The sequence below is a fragment of the Penaeus monodon genome, chromosome 3 (assembly GCF_015228065.2).
Source record: "Penaeus monodon isolate SGIC_2016 chromosome 3, NSTDA_Pmon_1, whole genome shotgun sequence".
NCBI classification, from domain to species: Eukaryota; Metazoa; Arthropoda; class Malacostraca; order Decapoda; family Penaeidae; genus Penaeus; species Penaeus monodon.
The window spans coordinates 43,392,094-43,402,093 of record NC_051388.1 but is presented as its reverse complement, the minus strand read 5'-3'; the positions used below and the strand labels follow the sequence as shown (position 1 = coordinate 43,402,093).

General features: G+C 35.7%; 2 protein-coding genes and 1 pseudogene across 2 annotated transcripts; all 3 read right to left on the bottom strand.

The window, feature by feature from the left end:
* Window positions 1-471: 471 nt before the first annotated feature.
* Window positions 472-1,862, bottom strand: LOC119595030. The gene is made up of 2 exons (XM_037944161.1): window positions 1,768-1,862; window positions 472-1,535 (listed from the first exon to the last, which is right to left on the bottom strand). The coding sequence occupies exon 2, from the start codon at window positions 1,533-1,535 to the stop codon at window positions 984-986; it is 552 nt and encodes a 183-aa protein (XP_037800089.1). The 5' UTR covers window positions 1,768-1,862; the 3' UTR covers window positions 472-983.
* Window positions 1,863-4,535: 2,673 nt separating this feature from the next.
* LOC119595018 lies at window positions 4,536-5,901 on the bottom strand. Its single transcript, XM_037944151.1, has 2 exons — window positions 5,760-5,901; window positions 4,536-5,482 (listed from the first exon to the last, which is right to left on the bottom strand). The coding sequence occupies exon 2, from the start codon at window positions 5,480-5,482 to the stop codon at window positions 4,934-4,936; it is 549 nt and encodes a 182-aa protein (XP_037800079.1). The 5' UTR covers window positions 5,760-5,901; the 3' UTR covers window positions 4,536-4,933.
* Window positions 5,902-8,938: 3,037 nt separating this feature from the next.
* LOC119586378 overlaps window positions 8,939-10,000 on the bottom strand; it is a 4,222-nt pseudogene continuing 3,160 nt past the window's right edge.

The window sequence follows — 10,000 nt, the reverse complement described above, 5'->3', positions numbered from 1 at the left end:
ATATATATTTATAGGTTTATATGTATATGTGTACAAGCATATATGTGTATATATATTTACACAAATATATATTAATGGATATTTGTGTATATATATGTATATCTAATTATATGTATATGCAGATGTACACATACACACATATATACGTTTATATATGCATACATACATATATATAAATATGTATATATATGCAAATATAGATACACACATTTATATATGTGTATACAAAAATATATATGTATGTATGTATTTATGTATGCTTCTATATATAAAAATGTTTATATATTATATATACACATATAGATAGATACATGTGCATGAGCATATGTGTATATTTGTTTATATTTGTATATATTTACATTTATATGTGTGCCTTTAGTTATAATGATAGATATAATACATGTACATGTGTATAAGTATATATACGTATGTCTTTATAGATATAATGCTAGATTGATATGTAGATAGACACATATATATTTAGATAGATATAGATTTATCTTTACATATACTAAGTTTATATATACTAGGCTTAGTTGGCCCAGTCAGAATTAGTGTACACTGTGCCTGTGAATATAGGCACTCTTTTAGTTTAAAAAAAAAAAAAAAAAAAAAAGGGAATAACAAATTATTCTAGAAAATATATTTAGATTTATTTGTCTAAAATCATCTTTGACCATGTTAAGCAACATGGTGTAAGAGCTATACAACATTTGGTGCAGAAATTAAAATAGCTCCTGTCTTTGGATCAACAACCCGCAGATTCGCAGGCAGGAAGAAAATAAATATTATCTATAAATAGGCACAGAATATCTGTATATAATGTATGCACACCGGTCGGGCAATTAGAGCTTTTCTTTTCGCAATGAACATACGATTTCCACTGTCCAGTGGAATTAGGACCTTTTCACCCTTCTGTGGTTCTAGCCATAGGAAGATACTAACAACTCTAACTGGAGCGTCAGAGTTTGTAGCTGCCAACTTTACTCTTTGCCGCCCGAGCTGCAGTCACAGCCCCAAGCTAGATCCAACAGCTCACTCAGTTCCTCTTCATCAATTAAGCATTTGGGGAATGCCTTCTTGCAGGCGGAGGAGTCTTTAGTCTCTGTGGCCACATCTCTAGCGTAGACGAAAGCAGTGTTGTAGGAATTTGGCTTCATAGTATTATCGGTGAACATTTCCACAAGCCTATTCTCTTTTAGGGTACGATCGGATTCATCCTTCGCCTGCAGGAGGCAAAACATCTTGGGGACGCAGGTGTTGGGATCCAGTTGTCCTACTGCGGATAAAATCAGGTCATCATCTTCCTCAGCTGCTTCTGCAACGGACCGGCGGAAGCGGAGACGGTACTTTCTTTTAGGGGCTCTATATCCATGGCCATGGCCGCGTCCATGGCTAGCACCGTGATATCTGCGCTTGCTTATAGCGCTCGTCAAGGCTCCTAGGCCAGCTAGAACGCCGAATGAGGATGCTGCTTGGGCTGCCATCAAGCAGGAAAGACCAACGGCCACTAGAAGGATTAGGGCGCTATTCATCTAAAACGAAAAGACAAACGTTTATTCTCTTTGTATAGTAATCACAACAGAAATCAGAATGTTATAAGCAAATTTGTGCAAAACGCAATGATGAACTTCATTCTACATGGCAAACAATGAAGATTGACCCATATGTTCAATACTGTAGTCTATAGACATCGTGATTTGTTTAACCTTATATACAAAAACAAATTGTAAAAATAACTTTTCACAAATCCACATAAATACACACCTTGCAAATCACTCCGTAGATATTGGACCTCTTAAAAGATATGAAACAATGTTCTGCTCCCTTCAGAAAGCATGTGTATTATACTTAACTCTGGGTCTAAGGCCTTATATATATCCCTGTGCCTGATATTGTGGCAAAATATCCTTTAATGTTATTGGTCAACCTTTTACGCCTCGACCAATAGCGAGACAGTATTGCTGCACCTTGTGCAAGAAGTGTATTGCAAGAAGCAATCATATACCTCTGTTGAATATGAATTTCAAGATAAAGAAGAAAGTAAAGAATAATGACCAGATAAATGGAAACCAAGAGGAAGAAGTATAATCAAATAACATTCAAAAAAAAGTTTTGGAAATAAAAGCGATTCTAACAAAAAGAAATAAGCAGAACAACAGAAAGGGGAACATTCTTAATCACTAAAAATGAAAGATATCGTTAATTCTATTACAAATTCATTCATCAAACAACTTCTATCGCCGTAATTCCGTAATTTCCATTACTCTAATTACAATGTCAATGAATTCATCCCCGTAAATATGATAAATAGATTATTATTAGCAGTATTATTCAGTTGCTGATTCCTGGTGATAATGATAATAATGTGACGATGACAACAAGGATCATGGGTACGCAACAGTATCAATGATAATATGAATAATGAAGGATGAAAACACTGTAGTGACACAGATAACATTACTACGTATTTGATGATGTCTCATCTTGCATTCATTTTTTATTGAGATGCTTATGCTGGATATTTATGCACGTTATGATTTATTTTAACATACAAGTTTCCTTGCAGATTTACTGAAAAACGTTATGTGATGTTTGTTGTAAATAGTGCAACTCATTCACACGATGACAAATATCTATGTCTAAAATATGGTATCTAAAACGGACCACTTACAGTCAAAGCTGCATAGACTTTGCACGGTTCTCACTACCATGCCGGATCAGGTTATCTGTCGTGTTCAGTCTACAGTATCTGTTGTTAAATTTTTTTCTTTGATTGTAACTATGTTTTTAGTTCTTGCTGCCATGTCGAATCTATGGTCTTGCCATGTGGTTAAGTATAGTATGTTGAAATAATTTGAATATCTAACTGATGTGATCAATGTCATTATCGTGTTGGATCTGTCTATCATGTTGGACCCATCCTGACATCTTGTTAGATCTGTCATGTTGGATCATCCACGCTCAATCTTGATATCTTGATATGACACATAGTCAATTCAGCATATGCTCCCTGTAGTTAATAATAAAGCAAAGCTCACCAGAGATTCTCAGATTACCTACACACTCACCAGGCCAAGCTCATTAATATTCATTGTTACCAAGTAACTGTGACTCACCTTCCTGTGCTACACGCTAATTTTATACTTGAAGGAAATGTGTAAGTTCATTGCTATGTTGTTAAGTTTAAAATGTGCTCCACGAAACGGTAAAGTCTGGTTTGCATTTGAATGAAAGTAAGTAATAAAAAGAACAAAAACCGAAAGGTTCTAAGAAGGCGTATCGATTACGTATATTAATTGTTTATGGAGAAAGCTGAGATAAGAATAGAGGGAAGAAATACAGTAATGAAGAGAAAGGAGACATATTGCCGGTAAGCGTTCTGCAATAGTTACAAAAGTGGCTACAAGGAGAGATGTCAATCTGAAAAATGAAAAGAACTAAAAATAATAATGATGAACAAGACAGAGAAAGGTGGGAGGGCGTGGAATGAAAGCAAGAGAGAGAGAGAGAGTATACTGAAAAAATGAATAAAGAAATTAATAATCATCTGCGAGTCACACAATTAAAATAATCGATAGACGGAATCAAACACGTCATACTTTAATGGCACGAGTTGAATTCTCGATCATGAATCAAAATGCAAGGAACGTCATTAATATGAGAAGGGGAAGAGAATGGGAAATTCCGGAATGGCTGCGTGTAGCTTGGTATGTTCACTGGTATTGATGTAACCAATATTCTCTGTACACTTCTTTCCTTAGGGTCGCACCCGCATGGCAATCAATTCAGCGTTAACAAAATGAAGTTCTTTTCATCGAAAGCTTTTATCATACACGTCTGCGGAACAAGAAAATATCGGGAATGGGTATGGTAGAAAATTTAGAGCAAAAAGGGTAGAAAGAGAGAGGAAAATTTAAAGGATATGGTTGTCTTTTCCTCTCTGATGATTAAGAAAACAGCTTCCTTAGGCTTTTTCCCTTTGTTACAGATCTCCCTCCCGGGCTGTCTTTACGGCAAGTTATGGAAAAGCTATTTAAGAGAGAGACAGACAGACAGACAGACAGACAGACAGACAGACAGACAGACAGACAGACAGACAGACAGACAGACAGACAGACAGACAGACAGAGAGTTTATGAGGCAAGTTAATTAGAAGAAATGCACATTGCTAAGAAACGTTTGGTAGTTTATACTCTGAAAGTTGATGCAAGTGTTAAAATGTCACCGAGATATTATGGAAAATAACAAGCAAGGAGAAGTTTTCAACAATTTAATTTGAGCTTAAACATACGTTCGATATCAAGGGCGTAACAATTTTCACGTCAATAGGTATAATAAACACAACAGATATTTGCTACAGGATTATACACTTAAATAAATTCTGTGTCTATAGCAGCTGGAAATATCGCGTTTATCTGACTCTTTCCTCGGATAGAGAGCAAGACCAACTAAATCAGCGAAAAAGGCAAAGCAGTTTTGAGTTCCTCCTGGGGCAGACCCCGGAAGTTCGACCAACTCCTAATCATCGGACAGAACGTTCAGGGAAAGGCTTTATTCTCGCAGCTTATTTTAATTTTGACAGTGTTAGGTTAGGTTTGAGAACCCGTGATATGTTACTAATATGCATATCTTCATATTACCAAGCAATGTTGAGTAGTTTGCTTGAGTAGATTTTCCAGCATGTATTCACACTATCGAAATAACATCATGGTTATAAAAAGTATATTATTTAGAGGCAATATATTATGAAAAATAAATCTTAAACTATAATACATTAATGTTAAGTAGTATACATATATTGCATAATATTATTATATACATATATTACATGCATATGTTATATGCATATGTAACAAAGGTTATGTACAAGCACCAGCAAGGCATATCACAAATAAAATCTTATTTGTGACACAGCTCGCTGAAGAACAATTTAGTCTGTCCCGCCCGAGTTGCAGTTACAACTCCATGCAATATCCAGGAGTTCACTCAATTCCTCATCGTCAAACGGACATTTGTAGAAGAACTTCTTGCAGGCGAAGGAGTCCCCAGTGTTAGTGGCGACATCTTGGGCGTGGGCGAAAGCAGCGTTGTAGGAGGATGGGCTCTCAGTGCTACTAGTTAAGATTTCCACAAGCATATTCTCTCTCGGCGTACGATCGGATTCATCCTTCGCCTGCAGGACGCAAAGCATTTTGGGGATGCAAGCATTGGGATCCAGTTGTCCTACTGCGGATATAATCAGGTCGTCATCTTCCTCAGTAGCTGCTGCAACGGACCGGCCGAAACGGGGACGAGGATTCCTTTTCGGGATTTTATACCCATGGCCATGGCCGTGTCCATGGCCAGCCCCGTGATACCTCCGCTTTACAGCGCTCGTCAAGGCTCCTAGGCCAGCTAGAACGCCGAATGAGGATGCTGCTTGGGCTGCCATCAAGCAGGAAAGACCGACGGCCACCAGAAGGATTAGTGCGCTGTTCATCTGAAAGGAAAAGACAGACATTATCGCAACGAAAGCAGTGATAACTTTATTTTATATGTCAAGGCATAAATAAGAGGATAAGAGAACAATCAGCATTGAATGTTGTTTAATGGAAAAGTGCAAATCATTAGCTAAATGATGTGTAAGATGTTGATGAAAAGTATCGTCAGCTGTTATTTAACATGAAAACACTATTGAGGTATAGATATTTGCAGTATCTAAAGACTGACAAATCTTTATGTCAGTTCTTCACAAGGCCACATGAACACACACACACCTTGAAGTCACTCAGAAGATGCTGAACTTGTTAAGAGTCTTGAATGCTCAGCTTTCGTTTGTAAGCAAATGTGTATGCTAAGCTCTGGGTGCAAGACTTTATATACTCCTGCGACTGTTATTGTTGCTAACCTCACTAAAATTTTATCCATTGCAATTGGACGACCTCTCAGACGCTCAACCAATAGCGAGCGAGCGACGCCGTGTGCAAGAAGGGCATTGCAGGAAGCGACCGGTGTCTCTGTTGAATTTGAATGAAAAGAAAGAGAACATAGGAAGGAATGAAGATGAGTAAAATTATATAATAAACGTAAAGTAACTGCGCATTTGTACAATGTTGGTCATCACAGAAAAATTGGGTCAAAGTTTAACCAAAGATTAGGATGAGAAAATATATTCAGAGAGCAATATTCATCATAATCTACAACCCCGAATGCCTCGAAGGGAGAGAGAAAGGGAGAGAGAACGAAAGAAAGAGAAGACTAAAACAAGAAAAGGGAAGCATCCGTATAAGTAATTTAAATGCGAATGAAGCAATATTACCAGTATGGAGATGCCACTTGAATTCCTATTAGTCGTGTTCAGTCAAAGGGTAGACTCGTGATGATAATAACAATAATGATGGTGAAGATAACGATGATGTAAAATATGGTAAGAGAGAAAGACGATAACGATAATATGCAAAAATATAATAAAAATGCCTATAAGATAACATTCTTTCTGTTATTTTCTCTCTCACAGTGTCTCCATTTGCTTTATCAAAAACACTTGGTATAAGATAAAGTGCTTTATTACTACTATTCTTAATGTCATTTGATTAATTTGATAATAGTTGAATGATCTGTTTCACTGTTCATTTTCTCAAAACAGTTTCCAATGCTTGCTTCAAAGGGTGTATGCTGAATCTATTTAGCAATTAAATGTAGCCTATTATTATCCTGTTCACCATACTGGACTTGCATTACTGCCATGCTAGATCAATTTGCCAAGTAGAGTTTAACACTCTTTTTGGGCTGTTTAAAATCGTATGTTGAATCTTGTATCTGTGAAGTTGGATCTACTATGTTGTCAATTTTGATACATATAATATATTGACTCTACCTTCCTGTCATATTGGAACAATTATATAGGACTGCTCTCGCTGTTCAGTCTGTCAGGCTGATCCATATTTCCATCAAATTTGTCATATTGGCTCCGCCAGGCTGTTATGTTGGGTCTGCCATGCTGTCAAGTTGAATAAATAAGCCAAATTGAATAATTATTATCCATCTATTTATCATGTTGAGTCTATTTTGATGTCATTTTGAATTTTACCTGCCGTTTGTACTCGTACGCATTTCTTTATCCGTTCTTTTTTTATTATAATGTTTTATTATATTTCAATTTATCATCTGTTAAATGTTGCTAGCTCTATACCATCCTTACCTTTCCCTGCTATCACATCGATTCTATTTCACTCTAATGCTGAAAAAAAAAACGATACTAACGTGTTATTCATCGCCATGGGTGCTGATTATCGACAACATGGTTTATTGGCATATTCAATGCTATTGCGCTTGGTCTTCTATAGGCCTGACTGTAAGAACTGTAAAATTCATCAACCACTGTCTGTGAAGGGTTATACTGTAGCAAAACAAGAAGAAAAAGAAGTGGTGATGATGATGATAATGAAGACGATGATAGTGATGATGTTGATACTAATGATGATGATGATGATAATGATGATGATGATAATGATGATGATGATGATGAGGAGGAGGAGGAGGAGGAGAAGGAGGAGGAGGAGGAGGAGGAAGGGGAGATAATGATGAAGAGGACAAAGAAAAGGAGAAGGAGAAAGAGAAGGAAAAGATAATGAGAAATGAAAGAGAGAAGAAGAAGGAAAGTAGCAAAGAAGAGAGGAAGAAGATATTGGAATGGGAAAGAAGAGGGGAAGGAAAAAGAAAAACGAGAAAATGAAAAGAAAGAAGAAGAAGATGCAGGAGGAAGAAATAATGAAAAGTGATAGGGAGATGAAGAAAGGAACTAAGAGAGGGGGAGGAGAAAAACAAGATGGATTTGGGAAAGATGGAGGAGCAGAAAGCGAAGGCGAAAAGGAAAAACGAGAAAAAGAAGGAGAAGGAAGATAGAAGGAGAATGAGGACGAGGAGAAAAAAAAGGAGAAAAAGAAAGGATGATAAAGAAGGGAGGAGGAAGACGTAGAAGAAAGAAAGGTGATGACAAAAAACAGGAACATGGAAGAGGAGGAACAGAAGAAAAAAAAGAGAAAGAGGAGAAGAGGCATGACGACGACGAGGACAAGGAGAGAGGAAGAAGAGGAAAAAAAAAAAAAGAGGAAGGAGAAAAAAGAAGGAACGAGAGAAGAAGAAAGAGCAGAAGAGGAAGGGAGAGGGGATGAAGAAGAAAAGAGAGAACAAGAAAGAATGAAGGTGGAAGGGAAAACAACAGTGCTGTCGGTAAAATCAAGAAAAATTATAGTGAAAGGAAAAGGAAAAGGAATAAACGCCAGAAAGATAAGAAAAATAGAGGACAAATAGACAGGGAAAATCACTCATCCGATCTCTATCTATGTCATTTTTCGATCAGTTAAACATTTTTTTTTTTTAGATTTCGGAGGCAGATCTAATATGAAGTTGCAATGAGGAAATATTCAGATGATTTACTGTGGGTGTTTTGGTCAATCATTCTCTCCTTGATACCACAGCCAATTTTCGTTTCTTTGACATTCTCACTTAATTAAGAAGGATCGCATATTTTGGCTTCTAAGTAGCTTACCTTTGCAACATGGCCATTTGTTTTTTTATAATTTCTTTATTCCTTTGTATTACTGTTTTGGAGGGTGCAAGATCATATTTAAATACAACAAAATATATAGTACAGTGAATAAGTATGTTCGATGAAGAACACACATACGCATGCTAAAACGCAAGCACATACACAAATACATTATACGTGGAATGTACACTTGTTGTACATGTGTACAGTGGGAATATGCAAACACACAGAACACATGGGTAACACACACAATAACGCATACACACACACACACACACACACACACACACACACACACACACACACACACACACACACACACACACACACACACACACACACACACACGGAATATTCTATTATCTTACAGAATTTTGTGTTACCCGGGAAAAATAAAAGAATATGTTTATTCAACACTTTAATAGAAAATGTAAAGCATATATAATATGTACTTGGAGAAAGTAAATCGCATATCCCTAACTATGGTGTATATAAATAGCACATTTACACTGTAAAAGCGAGTATATCTGAGTCTCCTTGGCAGATAATCGGCACCATTTCCTCAGCATGTTAGACTCATCCTCTTGACGGATCAGACTCGACCCATCTCTTTGGCAAAGCAGACTCATCTCCTCAGCAGACTAGACTCATCCTTTGGCCTTCTTATCTGCCTCCCAAGAAGTCATCCATGACGTAGGCTTGGCGGCGGCGGGGCCTGAAGCGCTGGTTTCTGCTGAACCTCTGAAGACGAGAGAGAAGTGTTAAGGAGCTTTCGTTGGTATGGGAAAAGCTTCGTGCAATTCAGTTTTTCAGGTACACTATTCTTTTAGTTAATTTTTATCTTAAGTTATGACGATTTGCATTGTTCTTAATGTTCGTTGTTATCACCTTATTGTTATATGTATTACCGTTGCATTTTCATTTATAGTCCAGAAATTATCGAATTAAATCGGTTAATCATCATTAAGCAGACTTTCATAAAACAATATACAAGCAAGAAAGGTATGCTTTAGAAAAAAAAATTAACAGAAAAGACAAGTTCCATAGTTGATCGAATAACAGAGACAAATATATGAATATACCCATAATAATAATGATAATAATAATAATAATAATAATAATAGTAATGATAATAATAATAATTATTGTTATTATAATAATAATAATAATAATAACAATAATAATAATAATAATAATAATAATAATAATAATAATAATAACAATAATAATAATAATAATAATAATAATAAATAATAATAAAGTAACTCATAATAATTAATAATGATAATAAATAATATATAATAATATGATGTAACAATAATAATATAATAATAATAAACATAATAATAATAATAATAATAATAATAATAATAATAATAAATAATAATAATAATAATAATAATGATAATAATAATAACAAGTAACTCGCATGTAATTACCTGTGGGAAAAAGAAGTTGTGAGCAGCA